This window comes from Anopheles moucheti, chromosome 2, assembly GCF_943734755.1.
Source record: "Anopheles moucheti chromosome 2, idAnoMoucSN_F20_07, whole genome shotgun sequence".
Taxonomy (NCBI): domain Eukaryota; kingdom Metazoa; phylum Arthropoda; class Insecta; order Diptera; family Culicidae; genus Anopheles; species Anopheles moucheti.
The window spans coordinates 57,644,073-57,670,802 of NC_069140.1; the positions used below are offsets into that span (position 1 = coordinate 57,644,073).

A 26,730-nucleotide genomic window follows, 5' to 3' on the forward strand; every position below is an offset into this window, starting at 1 on the left:
GTCTGCACACCTTTGGAGAAAATGTTTAGCAAGATAAACAATTCATATCACACCACAAATCAAAACAATAGTGTGTCACAAACATGTTGCAATGCCGCCCCGTAACAGCATGCCTTTCTTTTTACGAGTGATTCACGGGTGGTCCCGTGATCATGGTTCGCGCAGAGTTTCGCCTGCTTTGATCAGGTGTTGAAGAATGAGCGGTGCACTCAATGATCGTACTCCCTCGGTACACTACAGGCAAAGGAGACCTCCCACCGCCATGGGCGGCACTGCACGTGGGAGCCCAGTACGTACATGCTTACACCACGGTGCTAGCTGATGTTTGCAAACACTCACGATGGGTGTGCAAGAGCGCACAAGAAGTGTCGGCGGTAAATATGATGAATTATAAATGCGACGATCAAAAGAACGATCCATAAAGCGTATGATACGCGAATGAGAGGAAAACAACCCGGAAGTGAAAAACAGTGCAGTTCCTCAAAACATCCAACTCAATACGGTCGATCGAGTTGAGGTGCACTTGGTACACGACACTTAGCTGAGCGTTATGCACTGTGTGGGGGGGCAAATTATGTTGCTTATTATGTGTATTGATGTACTAATCTTTCGTTTTTCCGCAATGGAGTCCCGCTGAACCGCACGATCACCTATTCTGTTTCGTTGCAACACAATACTACAACCAGATGAAGTTTTCCCAGCGAACGAACGATTTAATATTGCCAATGTGCACTCCATTTTACACACTGATGATGCATTTATTTAAAGGAAGTCCGGGCAAGCTCACGTTTGGGAAAAAAAACATATCAAAAAAAGATCTCATATTACGCAACAGAATAGAAGCGTGGAAGGTGGAAGAGGTTGGTTTGATTTCAAATTGTTCAACAAAGCTAAAGACCTTAATTTCTCCTAACATTGTTTCTAGCGCCCACGAAAATTAAACTGATTAAAAATATTGTTTTTCGTAAATGTGTGCTATATGAACAAAAGATATACAAATACAATTTAACAAAACTATTGGACTTCATTTGTTTTAGCTACGTTTTTTTTTTGTTATCATTGTTGCGGATAAAGATTCACGGAGTATGGGCAGTATCCATGGTTTATATTAGCATTTCTTTCTCATTTATCTTGATCAAACCATCGTCGCTGGGGCTGGCCCCAAAGCGCGTAGTTGATAAATTATCATCCTATTTTTGTTCAAATCAGAAACCGGTCGATATGACGATCGAGTCGGAGGGGGAAATTTGAACATTGCCCTAACACAAAGCTGCCGGTTAAGTGTGTGGAAACTACGAAAACATATTATTACCACCGATGGTGGCGCTGGTGACCACGACCCGCGAATATATGGACACACTAAAATAGCCTTCCATCGCCAAAGCAACGGCAAGCCGGTGCAGACTGTTGACCACCTATATGCTTCCTTTTACACACGCGGTCAACAGTAAACCGCAATGGGGGCCATACTGGTCTGAACAGGGCAGTGCATAGGACGTGAGCCCGCGACCACGTTCAAGGTGTACCACTAACTTTCAGTCGACTACCGCACACGGTGGCTTACGGGTGGGTCACGGAAACATACGGAGACGACGCACACAGTGTCGGCAAGTGACGGATCACTCCAAGCAAAGGGGGATTGTTGTTGTTTCTATCGTGTTAGCACCGGCTACGACAACCTGAGCCCAACGGTCGGCCATATCGGTAAAGCCGTCCGGTGCCAAAAGGGCATTCGTTTTACGTGATGCGGGAAACTTCAGCATTGGTTTTTAATTTTGTGTTACACAGCACTTAAGTTCTCTTCTAAGTATCACCATCCACAACAAATATGGATCGTTAGAACGATCCACAATTCTCGCGACGTTTTTTTTTCTGCGGACCTAAACTATTGTGAACCCTTTAGTGAACTAACAAGACTGCAGTTAATGTCATGATAGATATTTTTAATTTACAGTTACTGTTTACAGACCGTGCAGTTATGTAATCGATTAAACCACAACGGTATATAGTGCCTGATGTTGCTGTAATGCTATTGTGAGTTTTTTGTTTTGCTTTTAATGTGTACCTCAAGTGCAACGATATCGTTACCGAAGTACGAAGAAGAGACATTTTCCGAAACAATCATCATAATAAAACAGTGAAACATCGATTCTGAAATTACCGCGAACTCAAAACTCAAGAGCCACCATCATGTATCCACCGATACTAGTGTTAGTGTTAGCGTTAGTGTCCATCTCCCGCCAAACGTCCGCTCTAGAGCTGCAGGAGGAAGACGGCCGGGAAGGTGACAGTTATTCTAGTTCCTATGGAAGCTTGGTGGCGGATGCCACCAGTTCCCTTCTGGCATACGGTGGTAGTACGGGTGTGATGCAGGGCGATTCTGCCACCATTACCCCCGATACCGCAGCAGCTGCATCCTCCGATATATTACCACCGAGCGATATGCTGGATAGCGTGTACTACCAACCTCACACCAATCCGGAGCACCAATATCGTAGACCGGGATCGCTCGGCAGTAGCGAGGAAGATCGTGCCATATACCCCGATAGCTTCAACAGTTCGGAGCTGAGCGGGGTTGACGACCAGTACCTGACTACCAGTAGTTCCGTTCTTGACTACGGGTCCAGTTTGCTTGCGTCAAGTGAACGGAACGATAGTGTCGAATCCATACAGCCCGCTAGCACAGACAATGAGGCACGTGCCAGCGCACCACAGGCATTCGTGAGTGAACACCAGGAACCAGCGCGTGAATCCCCGGAAGATCAGCACCTTCACCGGGCGGTACATCACCATTCTCGCGAGGAACCGACGCTAAGCAGCAGAGCTTTGGAGCACCATCATCTGCGCCAGGATTTGCCCTCGGAAACGACCAACCATCTCTACAACAGTGCCGACACCGGCAGCAGTGGTGGAACTGGAGTGAACGACAGTGCGGAACACTTCACCTCGCCCGATGGGGAGAACAATGTAGAGGACACGCAAGAAGACGATGTTCTGCAGCTGGCTACCACCACCACGATTCCCCCGGGTGCATTGGTAGGTACCAGCCCTGAACAGGAAGGAATAAACGGTAACGTTGACCATCCGCCGGTCGATTTGCATCCTCTGCGACCCACGAAACCGGTCCCAGCATCTCATACCGGAGGCAGTGGCTTCGACGAGAGCAAACTTTCCAAACCGGAACTGTTGGCGCAGCTGATCGCTGACAAGAACCTCCGGATGCCGATCGCTTTTCTCGTTGATACGTCGAACGACTCGCTAGCATTTACCAAGAAGGTGCTGGAGGCTTCGCTTGTACCGAAGTCTCCACTCGATGCGATCCTGTTGCGTTACAACGCTACCGGTAAGTGTGGCCCTGTGTGGACACAATTTCATTCACCAACACCCGTCACGTACACATTGCTTTATCACGTACCAACATGGGTAGGCAAATGTTTACAGGTGAATTTGGCATGAACCTAAAGCGTGATCCAAAAGCTCAACATTCAAGATGTGGACATGATGTCAAGCTTCTTCGCATGTTGGCGATGAAAAGCACGTTAGATTATGCCGAAGATGTTGGTGTGAAATATCTGATGCGGTGTCTAAAATGTTCATTTCTCCGTTTCACAGGTATATCCAAATCCATTACTTTCCGCAACACGAAGACCCTGATGGAGGCGGTCAATCTACTGCAACCCAGCTATGATCGTGGTGGTAGCGAGTATTACAGCATATTACGAACCTCACAAGAGATACCGTACGATAGTGCTATCTTCTTGGCCACCAGCAGAGCAACAACAGACGCACAGCTTTCCCGCATGACAGCGCTAACCTTGCTCAAGAAACGAATTCGGGTAAGTTCCGTGGTTTTCGCGATCCTTGAAACTATCCTTACGTTATTTGTATGAGAACATTGTCTTAACATACTCTACCCCCGTAGCTCTACGTTATCTGGTTTGGTGAAGAGATTCTGGATAGCAAGCAGCAATTGGACCAACCAATGACCAACCAGACGGCACTGCACGAGTTAGCCCACAAAACTGGCGGTCGTGTGATACACTTCGAAATCGATCGATACTTTGGCAGCAATCCAGTGTTGGTAAGTTTTGAACTATTCTTCACCTTATTATGAGACGACTTTATCCTGTTCGCTTTTCAGACAACCCTGCTATCGCAGCACGATCTACACGGAGCGCAATCCATTCCGGTCAGCGTCGGGGAGGATGTGAACAGCTTGTACTTCAAGTTGCACGGTCTCATCGACCAGGCCACCCTGGAAACGCCCAATGGTGACTAGAACCCATAAACAACCTTCTTCCATAATGGGAATGGATGTCACCCCATTTGTTTCCGCCGAACCCTTGCATTATCAGTCTTTTTGTTTAAACTTATCCATCAACGAAAAAATCATCACACCAGAGACTGTTCCATCCATATGGTACTCCATGTACTGCTCATTCGTCAATTATATCATGCCGTGAAAATGTGCTTATTGTTGGCTGTCGGGTTTTTGTATGACGTACATTGTTGCCGGTATCAGTATGCTTTCCAAATCAGTTTAACACTATTCCTTCTAAAATGCATTCTACCGATGTGTTAGTCTTTTTTTGCAGAGCCATAGATACGCAGCAGGTCGTTTTGAACCGAGAACATAATGATGTACTCTGTTAGACTGGTTATTTCTGTACTAAATCGTACTCCTCTCTTTTAATGTAAACTCAATAACTTAATATGTATTACCTAATGCATTGACTCCAGAACTTTTGGGTTTTTTTACACAAATTACCAATCATATTTAGTAGTATTTACTCCACTACAAACGGAACCGGTAAACAATGGAAGAATTTTATTGAAATTATCTGTATGCGCATTACAACATATTCCGAAAAGCTTTAAACTTCAATAACTATATCCTGGGGCAGTCATACATCTCGTAAAAAAACCCCCCGAAATTCCGCACAATCCATTACAACTTCACAGACAAAACAATAGCAGTAAACAAACGAAAGACTCGATCGTTATTTTGCATGGGCACTAACCACTGTGAGGGCATTTTACGTAAACCTACTTCGCCAGTTGAACGCAAGTTGAGCGCTGTTGCACACAACATTGCACGGTCGATAGCCAACGAGAAAAACAACGCGCAAAACATCGCGCCCCTTTTGTTTACCATCGATCGTGTGTGTTTTTTTAAACCTGGCCAATTGTTAAAATCTTTTCCAAGTACAAATTGTATATTTGCTAAGTTAAACTCAAGAGGATCCTAATATGGAGCTTGGCAAAGTGTGCGTTGTTTAGGATAAAAAAGTGTTTCTCTTGAGGCAAGGAGTTTTCCTGTGTTTACGCGTAATGTTGCATCAGTTGAGGATATATATTTATGTAGATGAATACACGCATACAACATGTTGTACTTAAGCATACATACGATCCTACAACGCAAACCTTCTATGATCGTTTGATATCTATCCTCTTTACATCGTCTCCTGCTTAGCCTTCTGCTCGGTAGTAGACAATTCTTTACCACCGATCAAGAAACCGTGAACAGGTTTGAGACAGAATGCTGCAATTGTAACCGGGAAGAAACGCGTCCTCTTTAGCATTAAGATAACTACTATTTTACGTGTTAACATTATTAAGCGATTATATTTGTTGTAAATAATTAATGAAAAGAAAACAAACATAAATCATCTCCATAAATCTATCTGCGATGCGATGGGTTTCATTGGGTTAGGACATGGGTTTGGGGAGCGTCTTGTGTGTTTGCGATCGTTTTTATTTCGTGCTTCCTGTTGATTTGCGTTCCTTCTAAATGCCTTGCGTTACATACGTTTTCTAACCATTTGTTTTCAGCTGTGTTGTCATATTTCACACAACTTCAGGTGCTTTGTGTGTCAAACAGTTTCCGAAAAAACAAAACCGATCATGAGCTAACACCTTGTAACCGATCATTTTAAAAAACCGCAATGTACAGTTGTACGGATCTACTTATCATTAGCTTTATTAACTGGAGGAGGGGCCCGTCTGTTGAAAATACGCACGGACCCGTTAGAGGTCACTATGAAACCTTCACCAGAACTGCGCTCCAGAAATAGCTATTACCCTAAGCAAACGAGTCCAAACACAGTAACCAGGAGGTAAGTAAAGCCGGTTTTGATTACGTCTCTGCAGAGACCAACCCGGTTCCGAAGGGAAGGTTCACACATACTGCAAACCGGCACGGCACATCTCATAATCTGCGCTGTCGGCGTCCCACCGGTGGCAACCTTGAACCATATGACGCGTTTGCACGATTCAAACAACAGGTTTTACACGTGTTCGTTCCGCGCATTCAAACAAACACACACACACACATACAACAGCGCCCTAGCTTGTTTGTGAGATCGTTGAACAGATCTCGTCTTCCTCACTGTCATCTGCGCAAAGAAGTTTAAGTCGATCGATACGTTGATTGCTCTATTTCTTCCACCCAGATATAGCACGACATTATTATCACGAATTTGAATACTTTGCACTGAACATTTTCAACTATTTCCATGGCATCGACGTGAATCAAAACAAAAGGCGCCACCACACCAATAACCTCCATCACACGCGTACTCTCTCGCTCACATCATAGGTGGATATGCTCACCTCTCTTGCACGGTTGGGAAGGATACCCCCGGGAGCATACACAAATTGCGCAAAATCGCAGACTAGATAGATTTTTTCCAACATTGCTTCCTTTCACTCGCATATGTTTGTTTTACTTTCACCGCAGTAAACCTCACTCTATCATATGATTCATCTCGCAAACCTCTACACCTCATACGTTTTCTTTACGTAGTAGCTACAACAGCAACAACAGGATACAAATCACAACTAACACACAGTATGCATAGAAATAATAACGGAGAAATCTACATTCAACAGTCACACCACCTTTGCACAATTGATTCTCGAATTTGGCACAACAACGGGCATGTACTTACCCCGTTTGCTTCTGGTCAATATTTTCCTCAACGCAACGTAGTAAAATCTGCAATGAGCACTGTGGTTGTGCTTGCAACCACCACGTCAAATCTTCTTCCCTTCACTATTTTGCGTGCGACTTTTGCACCGTTCTCATCTATAAACCACTAACAACACGAACTTTAACTTACGGGAACAGCGTAGAGGAGGAACCTTTCTTCTAACAGCTTCTAACACTTCCCAGCTACCAAGCGACACTGCTGCGATGTCCCACTGAATAGAATCGCATTTCAATAGCCCTTTTGGTACTATGATTGTGGTTGCCTTTTTTGACAACTACCGGACTCAACACACATACTCTTTCTCTTTTGCACTCTCAAATCCTCTCATCCTCCTGCTGCGACCTCTCATTCTCACTTGCCACACTGGTGAGCAAATGAAATGCGTTTCGTCTGTTGTTTGCTCACACGCGCTGTTAACTCGCGGATCGCGACTCGTGAGCAACGACTTGCGAGAGCAATGACGTCAACTCGGGTTGCTATACGGGTCTACGCAATCCAAACAACAAAAAAAAAAACCACATCTGCGCAGGTGAATCCTTCACGTTGAGGGATCGCCCGAACACATGCACACAATCAAATGTGTGGTCCACAAGTTTGTAACGGAGCCATCGAACTTTTCCTACCACGGGTTAGGTGCATTTCGCTTTGAACTAAATTGCAAATTGTTTCATCTTTCTGTATGCCCGTGCGCGCAGTCAACCATTTCCAGGGCAGCCACATTCGCCAGGGTTATCAAATGGGGTTGGGTGTTCCGCCCCGTAAAGTGCGATCGCAACCGCAACGTCAACGGCCGCGCTGCTGGAACGGTATTGCGGCTCTATGCTTTTTCTGTTCGGTTCCATGAAGGAAAGTGAAATTTTTGGTTCATTCGGTTTTACAACGCAGCACAGGAGAACGGTGTGTAGGTGGGGTTGGTGTGGCGCATGTGTCTCACTTTCGTTTCCCAGCACCGTAAAGCACATACACATATACCTAGCGCTCCAACTTGATCGTTCAAATGCATTTCTGTATATATATTTTTTCGACAACATCATAGAATTACAAAAACAGCTTTTTCGGGGTTTCTTAATCATAAAATTATGTATTTTGTTGCAATACAGCACAATTCTTGCTTGAATTGGGAATGCATTAATGACATAGAAAACAAAATTAAGCACTTTTTGGAAATTGTTTTGGCTTCCCCCCATTACCATACCGACAAAGGAGACCGTACACATGTACACCGATGCACTCCCGTTGCAAGCAACACTCTTCTACATAATTAAAAGATTAGGTACTCCCCTGTTTTCCACCGACGCTCATAGCAAGAACATTAAGAACGCGTTGGGTGTATCTAATTCAACATAAAAAGGGCAAAGTAATGAGGAATACGGCTTCTGCCGGCAGCAAACAGTGTTCAGGTTTTTTTAATTACTTAATTGCATTGTGGTTCGGTTAGCTGATTATCAGTAACCCGAATCACTTACTCCAGGGTTAAAGGCGAGTTTAAGAAACCGAAAAAGAGTAATACATTCCTATGGCTGTCACTTATACTCAGTAGTAATGCAGGGAAATCATTATGATTTATCAAGCAAATCACTCAAATGTTTAAGCATTATGCACAAATTCCATCTGAAGGTAAACAAACATTTACATTCCCTACTCTCTGTTCTGTTAATTGGCATTCGCACCTAATACGTTGTAATGTTTGTAAAGGGTCTCTTCCATTTTCTATCTTTTATATGCTTTCTTCTCATCTCACTTTTATGCTCTCACCCTGTCGCATTCTCTCTCGTTCTCCCTTGCATTCAAGATCGTAAACAAAACCCAGCTGTTTTATCCAAAGCCAGCCATCACAGCAGCACCAACACTACCGTAGCCTCGTTTCCATCACAACGCCATGTGCGCGATGTACGTAAACAATTCCACGCGTTCTCGTCGTTTGCCAGCCCTTTCATAAATTACATTCCCAGTTTCTTATCGTTGCGTGCGTCTTTCGCGCCCAGCCACTGGCTTTTTTGTGCATCACCGCTTTGTTTACAGTGTTTTGTTGGGTTGTGTGTATGTATGTGCATTCATTCATTAGTATTACTTTTGGTTTCGTCCGTTTTGTTTTACACGAACACATAGCAAAACAAAAAAGCAAAAGCTAAACTCAGCGCTGGGCAGTGAACGACTAGCTTCACGCAACATGGCCATTCCATATTAGCATACGTTAGCTTACAGTGGGCGATCAATGAAGAAATATACATTTCATATTGATGGGCAAGCCTACACCACATCCTTGGCTTTGGAGCATCATCCGTTACGCGTTGCTTTTTCTCCACTTAACACACAAGCACACATACGTACATTCAAATCATGCACAATTCACAGTACGATCATTATGAACAACGTATCAACAACGTAAATGACGAAAATGGAAAACATGTCCATAGAACACCATTGGGCTAATTTTTACTCTACGCCATTATTTCCTCCCATTTTCCCTGCAAACATTTAGGATCTGTGATCGATTTAATTCACGACAAGGAGCACAAATACACAACCGATATAGCATCACTTCTAACCGGAACAGTTAGATCATACGATCCGAAAGAAACTCCTTTGCTGCTGTTCCTGTTTAATCAAACACAACCGGGACTCTATCGGTTAAACGTATCGGCTTCAAGTGCTCCAGCGAACCTTTATAACGTTACGATAAAGTCTGCATCGATCTTTTGGCATGGAATCGACACGTATGGTAAGTATTGCGCACCTGCTTTAGAAAACAAGATGTACAGTGGCAATTGCAAGGTTCCAGTATGATAGTTATAGTGCAGAAGCATACTCCCATGCCGCGCTCTTGCAGGAAAAACCAGGGAAAAACAACAGTTTTGTTACACACATATTATGCTACGCGGGGAGTGTGTTTCGTTGAATGCTAAACACTTGATGACGTGCCACTCGCACACGCGATCAATAAACATAGAACGGGACGCTGATAAGAGCGTTAGCTGTTAGCAAACAGTGAAAGCAAAAAAAAATAACAAAACTTAACCCTTTTCCGACCTTTCCACCCCAGTGCCCAGAAAGGACGGTCAACATCCAACGCGAACAAACATACAAAATCATACCGCTTTCATGCAAAACACTGGTTTATCACTAAATCGCTCTAGCACCTTTCCCCATACTTCATCCCGTAGGACAAGGCAGACAAAATTAATAAACAGCCACGACTGACACGACACGGGGAATAGGAATCGAAAAGAAGGTCACAGGAAGCATTAGCAACGCTACGGGATGGTACGTCAATGTTGACGGCTTACCCCCCTGTCTTGTGTTTGGCGCCATCGATGTAATCATACAATGTTAGGGGCACGTTTACGGTACAGAGTGCACGCTGTCATTGTGATTCACTATCGTTTTAACAATTTGAAACACATTTGTTTCACCGTCCATCCATTGACGGAAATTAATTCCTTGCATTGTTGGAAGATTTCACGTCAAACAAAATTACCACCTTGCGACGCACAAGCTTACAGTTTTGTTTGTGTGTGGGTGCACTTTAATTATACCACAATAGACAAGTTCACTTCAGATTGGAGCTTTTTATTGCAGAAGTAAGATACACTAACCTTATCCTATTCACACGATTCACGGTTCTCAACATCACGATGGAAATCCGGATGGAAATGAAAACTCAATCACGCTTAAAACGCCTGAAGCGAGATGCGTTAGATGCGTTCCGTTCCGTTACTTTCGACTGACTGATCGCGTGCGAAGCAGGCGCTGGTTTTTCTCCGTTCGCGACACTCGAGGGCTTGGTCGGAAGCGGTGATGTGCGATTGAAAGAGCGTGAGTAAGTGAGATTCTTTCGCCATGGATCGCGTGCACCAACGGCATACAAACAAACAGACCCTCTGCTCGAGAGAGAGAGAGAGAGAGAGAGAGAGAGAGAGAGAGAGAGAGAGAGAAAAAGAAACATGTACGTTGTTGGATGTTGGGCAGTGGAATAAAACTGGGGGACAATCGTTGATTCGATTCTTTGGAACGACCGAATTTTGAGGTTTTGAAGTCAGAAGAAAGAATGAATTCGATACAATGTGCGTATCATGAGTTTCGTTATGATCTCAGCATGCCGAAACGTAAGAACCTTTGTATGCACGTGTGTGTGTGTGTGTGAGTGTGCTAGGTTGTGTTATTATGTTTACATCGTAAACACAAATCTCTGTTTATGCGTCACCCTAATATTTGCACCATTTTTCCAAGCTGCCCATCTGCTCAGTGTTGAGCTAGAGTAGAAACTTAAGGCAGGAAACAACAGCAGAGTGGGCGACGATAGACACAACAAAGAACGCCAGTCATCAGAATGATGTGATCCAGCTGCCCTGGTATGCTACAACCATTGTCCGAGAAAGTAACCTTTGACCGAATCCAGATTGTAGCATAGCAGAAATTAAATAGACAGCCGGTGATTCATTGCGAAGCAACCACCGTTTTATCGCCTCGGCACGGTTATCATCTCTTAGTACGAAGAACCAAGAATGAGCCTTATTCTCGAATTTCAGAGATGAAAAAAAACCCTTGCTTCGAAGTCTATACCTTTACTTTGCTTTCTCTTTAGAAGTTGGACCAGATTCAGCGCCAGAGCTCTGGGAAAAGGAGGCAGAGGGGTCAATAAGTAACAATGTGGAAGGAAACATAAACTTCCAACATTACACTGGTGGAAGGTAAGATATGATGAAATAAAACTGTTCAACAAATTAAAAAAGTACATAGTCCAACAGTGGAACCCTTCCTAGAATCGTGTAAGATAGAATTATAGCTCGTTTACCTAATGTTCATACGCGTATCCTTTTGCAAATTCTATAACAATCGATCTTACACCTTCGGTGTTGTGAACATGCAGGCTGGACAGTCATGTAACACATTTCCATTATGCCTTTTTCAGCTCAAAATTACCACGATCGAATGGCGAAGAGCACAGGTTTGCGCGCCAAACTGAGTTAACCGATGAAGATAGCGGTATCATAAGTGGCCGTGCATCGATCCAGGCAATCACCAAGGTAGATGTTGGTGTTAACTCGCAGTTGATCGGAGCCCGCGGACAAGCTCTTCAATTATACTTTGAAGTTACCAACTACCGACAGACTCCCATAACGTACTTCTTCCGCGTCACGGACGAGTTAGCTTTCCTGCGATCGCTTAATCCCGGACAGTAAGTACAGACTTGCATAGTAAGGCATCACGCTTAAAGAAAATAACACGATTTTTCATCCACTTCATCCAGAGTAACACTAAGCCCTGGCCAGTCGATCATCGTGACCGTTGCGCTAATTGTGACGCCAACGGCCGAAATTGGTTCCCGTGACAAGGTAACCTTCTCCACCACCGGTGTCGATACGGTGTCACAGTCTGCCTGGGTGACCGTGTCCGATTCTGCTGGTCTAGCCGACAGTACTCGTCCCTCGCTCTGGTACACCTATTCCAGCCGTTGCGAGGGCCGATCAACACCAGCCACCTGTACCGGAGCATTCTGGACGCTCGAGGTGATGGCACGAGACTACGAGACTGGACTGATGCGCATCTCCTCGAACCCGGCCGGTCTTCTCTATAAGACACCTTTTACAGCGGGCACACGGGACGAGGTGCGAGCCAGTTATACTGCTTCCTGTTGTCAACCGCGCGTTACCGTTACAGCGTACGATGTCAGTCGAAATGTGCGCAGTCTTAATCTGGACGTAACAGACATCTGGCTTAATGAGGCAGGCATTGCCGCCGTCGTGCTTGGTATACTGCTGTTCATCGCATTGATCATACTTCTCGTGCTGCTCATACGATACTGCATTCGCAAGCGACGCCAATCGAAAGAGTTACCAATCTACCGGGGTGGAGAATCCCTTGGTACACGTCGTACCAAGTGAGCTGCTGCTTCATACATCTTAAGAGTCCTAAGTTTTTAGAACATGTGTTTTTTTATACGTTCTCCTCGCTTTAGTTTGTAATAATACTGCTATCAACAACCAGATTTAATTATAACGCAAATGTAGTAGACACCAAAAGTTATCACCATTGTGAAGAAAAAATAAATGTAACATTCTTTAGAGTTCAAGTGTTGGTAACCCTACTCTGTATTCCATTGATTTGATTCAGAAAACTACTGCAACAAGTCTCCGTGAACTTGAACGAACGTGAACTTTTTGCAATATTCAAAATCTAAAAGTATGGATCATTCATTCATGATCATGGATCAAGTATGGATATTCTGGATATTATGATATTATGGATATTATGAAGATCATACTGTATGCATGATAATTGCTTATGAGAATCGTGTAATAAGGAAGTAATATTGAATTTCTTAGTATACAACCACCTTAATGCTTTACGTTATGTTCGTCGCGTCTACAATTAGTAAAACATCTTCTAAAGATTAGTCTTCAGCAGAAAGTAAGAGTGAGATTTTCCTGCTACTGACCTGTTGATTCCGATGCTTCCCTCACGACGGGTGGAAGCGGTGCAGCAGGCAACAACACCGCAACCGGCGCAAAATCATCCAGCGTCAGTCCGGTAACCTGGGAGCTCAGCAATGGGTTCTTTATCACAGGTGGTTTCCGTGACGTGTCACTTTTTCCACCTGGAGGAGCATTGGAAGCCATCGAGACGTCGCTACGAAATAACAGTACGTTAAAGTTTCACTGCGGTTCACTTTTAACGCAACGGAGATCTTCAGATAACACTGATTGCTAGGGTGTTGGGGTTCGGTAGATTCAATCACAGCCGTACAATCGATTAGGGCAAACGTATAGAGAGGTAACTGCACTGTTGTCTTGAGCTATTAGCCGTTCTTGTCTGGCAATAATTTTGGATCACCACAAACAATTCTTATGAGAATACGCACGTAATGTGTGTAGATGGTACGCAAAACTTTTGGCAATAAAGGTGTCCTCAAAACACTTTCTCCAAACACACTTGCACGAACCGGATTGATAGAGCGTTGATGCCAATGCCAATGATGATGATGATGATGAGGTGTATCAGAGTATCAACAATGATCGCATGTGGGTAGCTGCCAAATTACGATTCAGCCATACAATAACACTTGAAATTTGGACTCAGTTGCCAGCAAAATACTGCAAGGACGCATCTGCCACACGGCAAAACACAAAAATGCAAACCGAAACGGCACAATTAATATTTATTTCCCGTCGCTGCGATTCGCTGACTTTCCACATACACCAGATGACGAACGTCAACACGTCGGCGCTGTCAAAGTCTGTTAGGCTGCGTACCGTCATGCGCTGCCCAAGGAGCAAACGCAGCCCAATTTCGTAAGGGATCCAAATTCTCACTTTTGGGCGCGTTAGCAGGATTGATGTGCTTTTAGAAGGAGTGGGAAAGGAAGGAGGAAGGAAATACGAAGAGGTCGTTCGAAAAATGCGGCGATGAAAGCGCTCTCTCACGAAGGGGTTGCACTATCACCACAGCTGATTTCCGATGTGAATAAAAACTATAGTATGAGTAATTGTAAAACCAATTTTTATGTTATTTGATGCACATTTTCTAGTGCATTGTTTGAGATTTGTTTTTTTTTTTTTATCAAGAAAACATTATTAAAATCTGTTGAATTGTTGCAAGTTGCGGGGTAAAATTTGTTCCTTAGGTCCAGTATGAGGCCATTTTTATCCGTTTCAAATTTCAATTTACTGTTACTGCACGCCATCGCAATCAACTTTATTCCCAATCGCTCCAGTATCGACATTTTCAATACGACTGTTTCCGCTTTTTGTGTGATGAATGTTTTTCTGTTTGGCTCAGTTCGTTAGCCGTTGGAGCTGACGGTACAATACGCCGGAAAAGTATACATTCGCCTTCAGCCAACGGAGTATCTCGCGTGCGAAAACATACCTTCAGATCTTTCCACTCGCGGTCTGAGTAAGAAATTTGTAATTTGTCCAGCAACTGCATCGAAAGCCCAGGCACAATCGGTTGGGTGACGATCCCTGTCTGACGAAGCACCTCCATTGTCATAGAAAGTATGGTATTTAGCTTGGCACGATCGGCACGATTATCGCTTCGCTTCAGTTTCCACGGTGCGGTGGTTTCGAAGAAATTATTTGCACTGTGCAGTAGATGGACTACCGTGTCAACTACGAGGTAAAAGTTGAAATTTTTATAATGGGCCAGTGTTTTGTCTGAAATACAGTCAACAGTAACATTATTTTCATTATTCCATCAGAGTAAGGGTTTCACTTGTACCTGGCATTTCTTCCAGTGCTTCCAGCATCCGTTTTGTAGCATCAACTTCTTTCAATGATTCTAAAGCCTCCACGTCTACGGCTGGGAAAATAGATGCGGAGTTGAGCGCTTTACCGCAACATCGCGAAAGCAGATTTCCAAGTGTGTCGGCCAACTCCGAATTTAGGACTCGCAAAATTTTTGTATCACTGTAATCTACGAAGAAAAACACTCTCAACACAAGGGATCAAATGGAAATGATATTAAATTAACCCTTACTTCCATCACTGTGTGCCACGCCTTCACGTAGTAGAAAATAACGCAGACCTTCATGTGTGAACAGTTCCGCACGTTCGTTCGGATCCACCACATTTTGTTTACTTTTCGACATTTTCTGATTATCAACGGTCCAGTGCGAATGTACCAATAATTGCTGCGGTGGTTCTAAATTGGCCGCTATCAAGAAGGCAGGCCAGTAGATTCCGTGAAATTTAAGGATATCCTTTCCCAAAACCTGCACCGTTGGCGGCCAACGGGCGCGGAAGTTTTCTTTGGGATATCCCGCAACTGTTAGATAGTTTACCAGCGCATCAAGCCACACGTACACCGATTGCGTGGGATCCGATGGCACAGGAATACCCCAGGATACTCGATTCATAGGTCGCGAGATAGAAATGTCGGGTAAAGGCTCCTCCAAGTAGCCCTGCAGGATGCGAGCAAATTTGTCTGGTTGAATGCGGCGCCCTTCGAGGCCCTTCACCCAATACAGCACATCGTCCTGGTAGCGACCTAGGCGAAACATGTAATTTTCTTCCTCCGTCCACTCAACCGAATGCCCTGAATCGATGGAGCATTTTTCACCCGCTTCATTTTCCTTCAGCTGACTGTCGGTGAGGAATGTTTCGTCCGGTACACAGTACCAGCCGGAATAGTTCGCCGTGTATATACTATCGGAGGCGGCTAACGATTTCCAGAAGGCATGAACTGCCTGACGATGATCAGTGTCGGTAGTTCTGATGAACCGTGTGTAGTCGATTTTAAATCTGTCAAATAGTTCGCGATACTTCGAAGCAATAGCATTACAATAATCTTCGGTTGAGGTGGATTGCTTAATAGCAGCTTGCTGAATCTTTAGCCCGTGCTCATCGGTTCCGGTGCTCAAAAAGCAATCGCCAAGTTCGTTCGACCGGGTCATTTTGTTAAAGCGATGAATTGCATCGCCAATCACAGATGAGTAGAGATGACCTATATGAGGCGCTGGATGACAGAGACCAGAAAAAAAAGCAATGCAGTATTACTAATATGTTGACTGCCACTATCATAAAAAGGGATTAGTCATAAAGTGCCTTTATTCACCTGCATTAACGTAGAATATTGGAGTGGTAACGAAGGAGGGCTGTATTTGAGAGGAGAACCGTCTTGAAAAAATCCACCTGGTAACCATGTTACTGAACGATAACTTCCGTAATAAGGACATGTAAGTCTAAACGATCCACTGTTAACGCTTGATAAGTTATTTTATTCAACCTTATCAAAAGCCGGCTTGTATATTTATGCAGATGTTACCATTTGAGTGGTTTTATAAGAACACAACATTGCTCAGCTGATTGCGTTTGACGTATTCTGCTGAAGCAGGATAGCCATATGCCTTGTCTATCGCATTCACACATTGAGCGACAACAAACTGCTGTCAATTTGACAACGAAAACGGATTGGTGAAAAATCGACTTCACCAAAGGAAAAACAAACCCACTCTGCACGCAGGAGAAGTTCATCGCAGGATTAAATTTCTATTCAGGCAATATGTCTGTCCCTAACATCATGTTAGCCGTGGTGTTAGTGGTTTCGTTTGCCGTGTTTATCGCTCCGTTGCAAGGTAATTATAGTAGCGGGTCTCTTTCGTTAGTAAACAAAACTCAGTCCTTGCTGGCCTTTTGTTCTACAGGGCAACTGCACAAAAACCTCAAGTACTACGAAACGCTCCATGCGAAGGATCTTTCACATCGAATTGAAAAACGCGGTACCAAACACAGCAACCATCCGTTCAACACGATTAAGGAGGTGGAGTTCAAAGTGCTGGGAAGAAAGTTTCGCCTAATTTTACATCCTCACACCTCCGTACTGCACAGTAACTTTCGGGCTTATTCCGTCGATGGTAATGGAAGCAAATCGATCGTTCATCTCGATCGTAGCAATTTTTTTAAGGGCCGAGTGTTTGGTGAAATGCAATCCCATGTAAATGCACACATCGATGATGGTGTGATGACCGCTTCGGTCGTACTGCCGGACGAAACGTATCACATTGAACCATCGTGGCGCCATTTACCGCATTTGAGCGATAAACACATGATTGCATACCGCTCGTCCGACATCAAGTTCAGCTGGGATCAGGTCGATGCCATTTCGGGAGATTTGGGTGTACCACGTACGTGCGGCTATGTCAAAGAGGGTCTTGAACTAGAAGGACAACCTGACGAAGATGAATATGAGGATGGTGTGGAAGTGTATGAAACCGACAATGACCCCACACCGGAAACGGTGTGGCATGCGGCAGACTCGCAGGATAGCAAAAAAACACGTCGCAAACGACAGGCGGATCAGTATGAGTATACACCGACAAAAACTCGCTGCCCTTTGCTGCTCGTGGCAGACTATCGTTTCTTCCAGGAGATGGGTGGAAGCAATACTAAAACTACCATTAATTATTTGGTATGCTTTCATGTTAAGTTCGTCGTTCCTGCTGCTGTTACATTATTTCTTTTTTTTTTCAGATAAGCCTTATCGATCGTGTTCATAAGATTTATAACGATACCATCTGGCAGGATCGATCGGACCAGGAGGGATTTAAAGGGATGGGTTTCGTTATTAAAAAGATCGTGGTGCATTCAGAACCGACAAGAGTTCGTGGCGGCGAAGCCCATTACAACATGGTGCGTGAAAAGTGGGATGTTCGAAATCTACTCGAGGTAAGTCTTGGATTGCATTTAGTTAGATCCACTTTTTTTCATGACCACAACTAACAATTTTATAACAAATCAATATTACATGCTGCTTTACATGGGTAAAATAAACAATCGTAGGTATTCTCCCGGGAGTACAGTCATAAGGATTTTTGCTTGGCGCATCTTTTTACAGATCTTAAGTTTGAAGGAGGAATTCTAGGATTAGCGTACGTTGGCTCTCCGCGTCGTAATTCCGTTGGCGGTATCTGTACTCCAGGTCTCGTTCGCATATTGATTATGAATATGATCACACTTTTTATGATTATGATTGACATTATTATGATTGTATTTATTTGAAATGTTATTTTACTTCAATCTTTTTCACAAAACATAATTTACCTTCAACAGAATACTTCAAAAATGGCTACACTCTGTACCTCAACTCGGGTCTCAGCAGTTCTCGCAATCACTATGGACAGCGTGTGATAACGCGTGAAGCGGATCTCGTAACGGCGCACGAGTTTGGTCACAACTGGGGTTCGGAACATGATCCCGACATTCCGGAGTGTTCACCAAGCGCTTCCCAGGGCGGTAGCTTCCTAATGTATACCTACTCCGTCAGTGGCTATGACGTAAACAATAAGAAGTTCTCACCCTGCTCGCTGCGTTCAATTCGTAAAGTACTTCAGGCGAAATCGGGACGCTGCTTTTCCGAACCAGAAGAATCTTTTTGCGGCAATTTGCGTGTCGAGGGTGATGAACAGTGCGATGCCGGTTTGCTAGGTACCGAGGATAACGATGCGTGCTGCGATAAGAATTGCAAGCTGCGACGCAATCAAGGTGCTGTTTGTAGCGATAAAAACTCACCCTGCTGTCAGAACTGCCAGTACATGATGGCTGGGGTGAAGTGTCGCGAGGCACAGTACGCGACTTGTGAACAGGAAGCACGTTGCACAGGGAATCATGCCGAATGCCCGAAGAGTCCTCCGATGAGCGATGGCACAATGTGCCAGGAGCGGGGCCAATGTCGCAACGGGAAATGTGTGCCGTACTGTGAGACTCAGGGACTGCAGAGCTGCATGTGCGATATCATAGCGGATGCCTGCAAACGCTGCTGTCGGCAGAGCATCAACGAGACGTGCTTTCCTGTAGAGCCACCGGATGTGCTACCAGATGGAACACCGTGCATACAGGGTTTCTGCAATAAGGGCATGTGCGAGAAAACGATCCAGGATGTGGTGGAACGCTTTTGGGACATTATTGAAGAAATTAACATCAACAAGGTGTTGCGATTCCTTCGCGACAACATTGTCAGTAAGTATTTGCGTGAGGTTGTCCTAGCAGTCGATGATATTTAGTTTCTTTTTCGGGGTTTTATCCATTCCAGTGGCGGTTGTCATGTTAACAGCTCTGTTTTGGATTCCAGTCAGCTGTGTTATCGCTTACTTTGATAGGAAAAAGAGGAAAGAAGATTGGAAGGAGTACGAGTGGAGCCAAAAGCTGGATCTCATTCACCCGAGCGATCGAAGGCGGGTGATTCATATAAGGTAAGGTGTATTCCTGTATCTAGAGCAGCTTGAAATGATATGTTATTTCTTCTTTGTAACAGGGTACCGAGGCAAAAGATAACCGTTGCCAGAATGTGAATTTTAATATTCAGTTCTAGCGGGATGTGAATTTTCCTATCGAAAACGGTGGGATGCTTGGTAACCGTAAACTAGTCAGTAGCATTGGATTGTGTTTGCTTTTTTCATACCTTATTCATAAGTACGAAATAACCACCACAGAGAAGATAATTTCCCCAAAAAATTAACCCGTAACCATACCGGTACCGTAAGCACAATTGTAGTTTTAACTGCCGAAAAAGCGAGCGCAGCAAATAGCAATGCAAAAATATAATCTTTGTCACGATTCGAGTAAATATCCACTTCGAAACGAGTAGTTCCTTCGTTAATTTATTTTCTTTACCAATTCCATCACATCATCGCGCATAGCTAATTTGCATCTGGTGTTTCTTGCGTGTAGCGCCATTTCCCATCCGGTTGCTGTTGTTTTCCTCGTTTCTTTGCCTCCTTTCGACCCACCTCACGCAACGCTAGACGCCGCTCTTTACGCGTTCCATTATCCTCAGCCAGCTGGGTGAGGTAGCGCTGGCGAAAATTTTCCACCACTGTATCTGGCATTTCGAATGCATTGAGTTCTGATTCGCTGTCGGATACCTTCTCATATGTTAACAATCGTCGGGAACTGTACCCCGACAGTGGTTGTTCGGAATTGGCTACCAACTGCAGGCACTTGTGACGAGGCACTACGTCAGAATCTTGATCCTTTCTGAAAGAACATATTCACGTAACATTACACATGCAAAACGACCTGAAAGAAGATGTAGCAATTGTATACCTCAACATAGGAAACCAGCAAACCAGCCGACCACCAAGCTTTAGGTGACGAGCGGAAAATTGTAGCAAATCCTTATACATCTGACACAGCTGATACGGTGAAGTAGATGGATAGTGTACTGCATCCTCTGTCATCACAGTCGTTTTACGCTGAGCCTTAAATTCAATTCTCTCCGTTGCCTCACGAATGCCGTAGGGAGCTAAAAAGTTTCCAAAAATAATAAATTCTCTGCACTGAAAGATTCTCCGAACCTACGTACGATCTGTGATAATACTGTCAAAGACCATATTTTCTGCCCAGATGCTTCGTGAAAAGTCCGCTATTAGTACATCAACGAACAATCCTCCGCAACTGTACTGCTGCAGGTTAGCATAGATGCTCTCATCTCGCTCTCTGACCTTCTGATTTACTCGTGTTGGCTTCGATATCCCATGTACGATCATGTAATCGATGTCGGCTCCGATTACGTATGCGCCAAACTTTGCCGCGGCAACGAGAAGCGAACCGGATCCCGCAAACGGATCCAACACCAAATCACCGCTCCGAACGAGTCCTTGATTTGCCATCAGCAATGACAGTTGCGGGTCCATTGAGGTGTTTCCGATGAATTTACGATGCTTTAGCGATATCTCATTTATCATATCACGCTTCCCATCCGCTATCCAGCGACCGAACAGAACATCGTGCGGTTGTTCCGGTACATTCATTGGATCCAATCCCCAAAACTCAATATACCAGTAATGTATATCCGGCGTCTTCAGATTTACAGGCCCTTCCACCGGGAGATACTGCATGGTTTCGATTTTAGCGACCTTTTCCTTCTGGCTGAAGTGTTTGTTGTACGTTTCTACGGTTATCTTAAATGAGTTCTTTGCAGCGAAATGACTCGCAAGTGATTTGCGGTTTGTTTCGATGTAGTCGTTAAGTGTAGCGTGGAAGTTTGTTAAACCCTGGTGCGAATGTGCCCACAGTTCAAAAATGCATCGCAGCGACATTGACCGGGCGGCCAGCTTACGGGCTGCATCGTCGTTTGCCATTCCCACTACCCAGAACGGTCGTTCCGGATTATGATCAGCCGATGTATCCATTTGAATGTTCCATATACGCATCAAGGAAGCAATTTCCTGTTGGAATTTAACGGAGGTACGATATTACGCACAAACTGTAGATCGATCCAACAAAACAATAAACTGATAGTTACCGCCTGCCGGAAGTCTACGTGCTCTTGGGCAAACCAAAGGACGTATTTTTTCATTGCACCACTCATCTTTTCGTATCAATCTACTGTGCTGCGGGCACATGCGTTCCGATTTTACTGTACGTTCAACGTTTCAACGCAAATGACATTTCTCACCGTCCAATCACACAAACATAAACAACATACGTTTTCTTCTTTCAGTGACATTGCACTTGTTGTTTTATTTCATTTGCAATAGAGGAATATCGGGAATAAATCAACGTTTTCGCCCGTCTTATGTCCGATTAACTTGGATGTGAAATTTACACGAAGGCATGGTCTGTACTTCCGCCGTGACCGTGCTTGTAATGCCCAGATTGGCCAAACCACCCCGCACTAGACCGCAGGTGAACGCAACGAACTGAAAAATTCCACCCCCAAAAAGACGAAAACATTATTATACATCAAAGTATAAAACATTACAACATTCCCATTACCTTTGGAGCATGTTCTAGATACTGTGAACCAGACGAGAGTCGAGTGAGAAAACGAAAAGCATTGTCCTGCAGCACATACACCCCCTGATGATTAGTACGCAAGTTGTCGATCTGTTTCCGGTAGATAGAACTCCAAAAATCGGTACAAATAAACTTCATCGTATCCAGTTCATCCTTGAACCGTGGCCATTCGCGGGTTAGCCGTTCAATTATTCTATACCCGGTAGTAAATCCAATGTATTCTAGCGTAGAAAGATCATTTTCCTGCAAACGATGGAACGGAGAAGCAAACCATTATTTGGCTAGCTAGAAGTAGTGAGTACTCTTACTTGCCTTGCTGTTTTCTTTCGTTAGCGTATAGTTTACTATTTCCGAATGCAAGAATTCAAAAATCGCTTCCTCTGCCATCGGAATAGCGTATTTTCACAGCCTAGCTGAGGACGTACAACAAAGTTCCGACAATCTTTGCTTCATAAACAACCCAACTAACCTAATACGTACGATTTTGTTTACACGGAGAATCTAAGCGCCCAATGAACATTTCTTCCTACACATGGGGTTTCAGCAAAATTGTGTTAATTTTGAGACGAATTACTATTAATTTAGCTTTCAAAGCCAGCTTTTATGGATAAAAAATTTTACAATTATTGCGACTCAATTGCTAATTACTTAATGAAACTAATCTGCAATATTTTCTAACTTTTCAAATAGTAATTATGGTTTTAGCTAGTTAAATTGTGCTTAGTTTACTGTTATTGGGTTTCTATCGGGCTATTATCGCACCAGGATCGGACTATCATCGGACTGCCATCGAGGTTTCATCTAACTATTATTTAACTTTTATAGGGCTACTATCGGGCTACTATCGAACAATTTTCGTACTACTATCGGACTACTATCGGACTATGATCGGACTATCATCGAACTAAGATCCTACTATGATCGGACGATCGTCGGGTTACTATCGGAGTATGATCGTACTATGAACGGACTATCATCGGACTATCAACGGACTATCAACGGACTATTATCGGACTATTATCGGGCACTTATAGAACTATTAACCGCGCAATAACCGCGTGATAATAACTTCTTCTGACCAGGTTTTCCATGTTTCCCGTGTGCTGAAAATGTAAACTAATTACCTGAAACACTAAACATGAAAAGATGCATATACAGGCAGTGCCCGAGATACGCTATTATAGCGGACCGCTATAACCCGGGAAAAATCCGCGTAACTCGAATTTTCGCGTAAGTCGAATCCTGGTGTAATTTCGTTTATACTTCAAAGTCAGCGAGTCGAATTCCTTCTCTGCACTTGGTTTAATTAGCGAATCAGGCGATTTTTAGAAAGATTACATTAAAGTAAGTTAGAAAGAAATGTTTTATATGACGAAAAAGGTATTTTCGACTAAATTTTCACCTTTTAGCTTAGATTTTGTGCTATAAACTATGTCATTTGTCAAATTTCCAAAAACCGCGTATCTCCGAATCCGCGTAAAAGAGGAACCGCGTATCTCGGGGACTGCCTGTACACGAACTTCGATATGATGCGGACATATTGCTTCAGCAGTGTCCCACGTGTTTGAATACAGTTATAAAATGAGTTTTATCAAGTTTTTCACAGGTTTTCTCGAGATTGCTGATAGTTTTCGTTACACAATACACTATAGTGTATTTACATAGTTTACACAGGTATGTTTCAAAGTTTTCCATTGGTATTAAAGCATTGGTGTTTTCCACAAGTCTATTGGAGATTCAAAACGCAGCGTGATACAGATATGCCAGTTTTCTTGTCGTTTTCTTTAGGTTGTTGCATTGGGTTATTTCTTTGCTTTTTTATTCCACCAATTTTTTTAAAAATCTTGTTCTGTTCTCCACGCGTAAGTTTTTCACGTGGTTTTCAACACCGCTCCTGGTGTTTTTTCGTAGAGTCCCTGAAGTGGCAGTACATTCATTGTCATTTTGTTGCTTTGTTTGTCGTCATTTACCCGTATCTGGAAAGTCTGTCTTGCAGAAATGAGATTGATCCGGTTTAGATTTTGCTCCGGTCTACTGCTGCATCGTTAGCAAATGCACCACCGATCCGCCCCTTGAAACGCTTTAACGCGCGCTAACTATGTCGGAGTTAATCCGGACTTCAGAATGCGTCGAATGTGCCGTTGGATTAATTCGATTCGGGAGAAAATTAGACTCATCACAACCCATCTTCCTTCTTCTGTATCGGACGCAACAACCAAGAGCTCAAGATCAATAGCTCTCAACATTAAGATCTGTAGGCCCTTTTTTAACTCTGTTTATTTAAGAATTATGCTTGTTAGACCTTTTTTGAATTAAAAAAAAACAACAAAAACATAAAACGTTATGGCACCCTGCTTTGACCTGCTTTACGCAGCGAACAAACCGTGGACATTGGAAATGAATAAATAAACATGAATTTGTAAAACAATGTTGAAGGTAAACGAAAAGCTAATGTAAAAAGATGGAAAAAGGGATCTACTGAGGTACGATCGATCCTCGATCTGGCACTGTTTTTTTTTGCAGGGATTTATACGGTAATAATATGAAATAGTAAAGCTAAACGTTAATTAGATGAATTGTGTTGGGGAAGAGTTTGAGAACCAAATAACAGTAGCGGAAATCAACGCGGATAGTAGAACGGGTTATTCTCAATAAACAATGTTCAATCTTCAAGAAAATGAAATCACATAACGTAGAATAGACAGATTAATAAAAAAAAGAGAGAAAATAGATAAGACACTATCACTATTTCGCTTGAATATGACGATGTTTTTTTGTTCCTTCGCACACATTAGTAAGGAATTGTTAAGACCATCTTAAATCTCGTATACTTTGTTGAGTCCATTTTCAGTCTTCGATTTGTTTACCGATTAAAAACATGATTCCAGTTGAGAGCCGACTACGGCATTAACAAATCGTTTGTCTTCAATTTTGTTTCGTAAACATAATATGAGTCATAGTCACACACAAAGTCTTAAGAAACGATTTTGTACACATACGAGGAAATGAAATCTCTATAAGCCAACCTTATAAAAACATAAGAAGAAATGATGCACACTCCCAGCAAAGCGCCCTGATCAGCAATAGCTTATCTCCATTTAAAACTGAGGCAACAAATCCATACATACTAACACAAGGAGGAACACTTTGTACGTGCCGTCTCGAGTTGTACATACGATGGCGCGAATGCGGCTTACTATTGATAACTTAAGTCAGTTCGTTTTATAAGATTCAAGTGAACAGTGTCGATACGGCCGTTCTAACGAAACAAAAAAAAGTGAACAGTGTCGTCAGTGAAAGGATAGTAACAACTTTCATCATCATGGCACACGCCGAGGAAGAATACGCCAAGTTGGTGCGTGAACACTGGTCATATCAACTTGTGCGGGAATTAGCGGACGAAAAGTTGCATTTAAATAGTACGAGTAAATCTGTCGCAATTAGAGATCTACATCCGAAGGCGCGCATTCATTTTATGGTGCTGCCGAGAAAGGCTATAGATACTCTGCATGAGGTAAGGGGTGTCCTAGTTGATCATTTTACCTGCAACTACATTGTTTTAAACGAACTGTAATTGTATCTGCTATATGTGGTGTAAAAACGAACGCTTCAGCTCACAACCGAAGATGTTGAGCTGCTGGAGGACATGTATCAGCTGGGGATACGCGTAATTAAAGACATGAGACTAGATGAGGCGCAGTTCAACTTTGGATACCATCTGAAACCGCACATGAAGCGGTTGCATTTGCATGTCATTTCAAACGATTTTGACTCGCCGAGCCTGAAAAGAAGACACCATTGGACCATTTTCAATTCCGAAATATTCCGATCGCATGAAGGTAAGCTATCTAGTTACTTAAAGAGAGCACAAAAATATTAGATTGAACCGTTGAGTGGATTGCTGCTAACGTCATAATAAAATATTGGTTTTATTTTTTCATGCAGCGGTATTGCAGGAACTGAAGTTGTTCGGCAAAATCGTGGAACGCTCGGATGCTTACATTCAATCGTTACGCGAAGGTCCTCTTAAGTGTAACGTTTGCGAGTTTCAGACCGAACATCTCCACTTAATTAAACAACACATAACCATCCACGTTACAAAAATAGATAGAATGCACTTATGGTGAACTGGTTTACATTTTTTGTTTTCCGTTTATTAGTTTTTGTGCGATTTTGGTATAAGGTTCGTCATCGATCTACGAAGAAAGATCATTCTCTTCGAATTAAACTCTCTTATTGTATTTCAAATAATAATTTGAAACATGTATGCATCGGTTACAGTCATTACGTGATTTTTTTCAATCACAGATATTGATCTCGATCAATGATACTAAAGCAACAACAAAAATAAATCAAGAACAAAACATACTCAAGCGACGTGAAGGCTTTCAGCTGAAATTTTTGTGAAAAAATGAAACTGAACTAAACTATAATAAACACTTTGTATTAAAAGGATAATGTGTTTTGAGTGTATGAAGTATCATACCTAAAACAATTTGTGT

General features: G+C 43.2%; 7 protein-coding genes across 7 annotated transcripts in view; 3 read left to right on the plus strand and 4 right to left on the minus strand.

Annotated features, from left to right (window-relative positions):
- The window catches only part of LOC128309845 (mucin-5AC), a 41,399-nt gene extending 27,787 nt beyond the window's left edge, over positions 1 to 13,612 (minus strand). The window contains exon 1 of the mRNA XM_053046327.1: positions 13,432 to 13,612. Within this exon, the coding sequence (XP_052902287.1) occupies positions 13,432 to 13,612 (181 nt within the window). The remainder of the gene's footprint in view (positions 1 to 13,431) is intronic.
- On the plus strand, positions 2,191 to 13,135 carry LOC128309846 (uncharacterized). The gene is made up of 8 exons (XM_053046328.1): positions 2,191 to 3,343; positions 3,613 to 3,836; positions 3,923 to 4,081; positions 4,142 to 4,271; positions 9,475 to 9,714; positions 11,578 to 11,683; positions 11,905 to 12,171; positions 12,244 to 13,135. The coding sequence occupies exons 1-8, from the start codon at positions 2,191 to 2,193 to the stop codon at positions 12,875 to 12,877; spliced, it is 2,913 nt and encodes a 970-aa protein (XP_052902288.1). The 3' UTR covers positions 12,878 to 13,135.
- Positions 13,613 to 14,670: 1,058 nt separating the features above from the next.
- LOC128297679 (methionine--tRNA ligase, mitochondrial) lies at positions 14,671 to 16,741 on the minus strand. The gene is made up of 4 exons (XM_053033364.1): positions 16,548 to 16,741; positions 15,471 to 16,448; positions 15,213 to 15,407; positions 14,671 to 15,148 (listed from the first exon to the last, which is right to left on the minus strand). Exons 1-4 carry the CDS (start codon positions 16,666 to 16,668, stop codon positions 14,718 to 14,720), a joined length of 1,725 nt encoding a protein of 574 aa, XP_052889324.1. The 5' UTR covers positions 16,669 to 16,741; the 3' UTR covers positions 14,671 to 14,717.
- Positions 16,742 to 16,994: 253 nt separating this feature from the next.
- On the plus strand, positions 16,995 to 20,054 carry LOC128301613 (ADAM 17-like protease). The gene is made up of 7 exons (XM_053038190.1): positions 16,995 to 17,067; positions 17,137 to 17,900; positions 17,963 to 18,157; positions 18,272 to 18,410; positions 18,542 to 19,447; positions 19,521 to 19,680; positions 19,743 to 20,054. The coding sequence occupies exons 1-7, from the start codon at positions 16,995 to 16,997 to the stop codon at positions 19,777 to 19,779; spliced, it is 2,274 nt and encodes a 757-aa protein (XP_052894150.1). The 3' UTR covers positions 19,780 to 20,054.
- Positions 20,044 to 21,943, minus strand: LOC128301623 (tRNA (guanine(10)-N2)-methyltransferase homolog). Its single transcript, XM_053038202.1, has 4 exons — positions 21,735 to 21,943; positions 20,793 to 21,657; positions 20,534 to 20,732; positions 20,044 to 20,464 (listed from the first exon to the last, which is right to left on the minus strand). Exons 1-4 carry the CDS (start codon positions 21,798 to 21,800, stop codon positions 20,128 to 20,130), a joined length of 1,467 nt encoding a protein of 488 aa, XP_052894162.1. The 5' UTR covers positions 21,801 to 21,943; the 3' UTR covers positions 20,044 to 20,127.
- Positions 21,929 to 22,670, minus strand: LOC128301633 (trafficking protein particle complex subunit 6b). The gene is made up of 3 exons (XM_053038215.1): positions 22,541 to 22,670; positions 22,208 to 22,471; positions 21,929 to 22,131 (listed from the first exon to the last, which is right to left on the minus strand). The coding sequence occupies exons 1-3, from the start codon at positions 22,613 to 22,615 to the stop codon at positions 22,006 to 22,008; spliced, it is 465 nt and encodes a 154-aa protein (XP_052894175.1). The 5' UTR covers positions 22,616 to 22,670; the 3' UTR covers positions 21,929 to 22,005.
- A 2,880-nt stretch (positions 22,671 to 25,550) lies between these two features.
- On the plus strand, positions 25,551 to 26,579 carry LOC128297066 (aprataxin-like). Its single transcript, XM_053032627.1, has 3 exons — positions 25,551 to 25,742; positions 25,842 to 26,067; positions 26,174 to 26,579. Exons 1-3 carry the CDS (start codon positions 25,551 to 25,553, stop codon positions 26,353 to 26,355), a joined length of 600 nt encoding a protein of 199 aa, XP_052888587.1. The 3' UTR covers positions 26,356 to 26,579.
- The last annotated feature ends 151 nt before the right edge of the window (positions 26,580 to 26,730 follow it).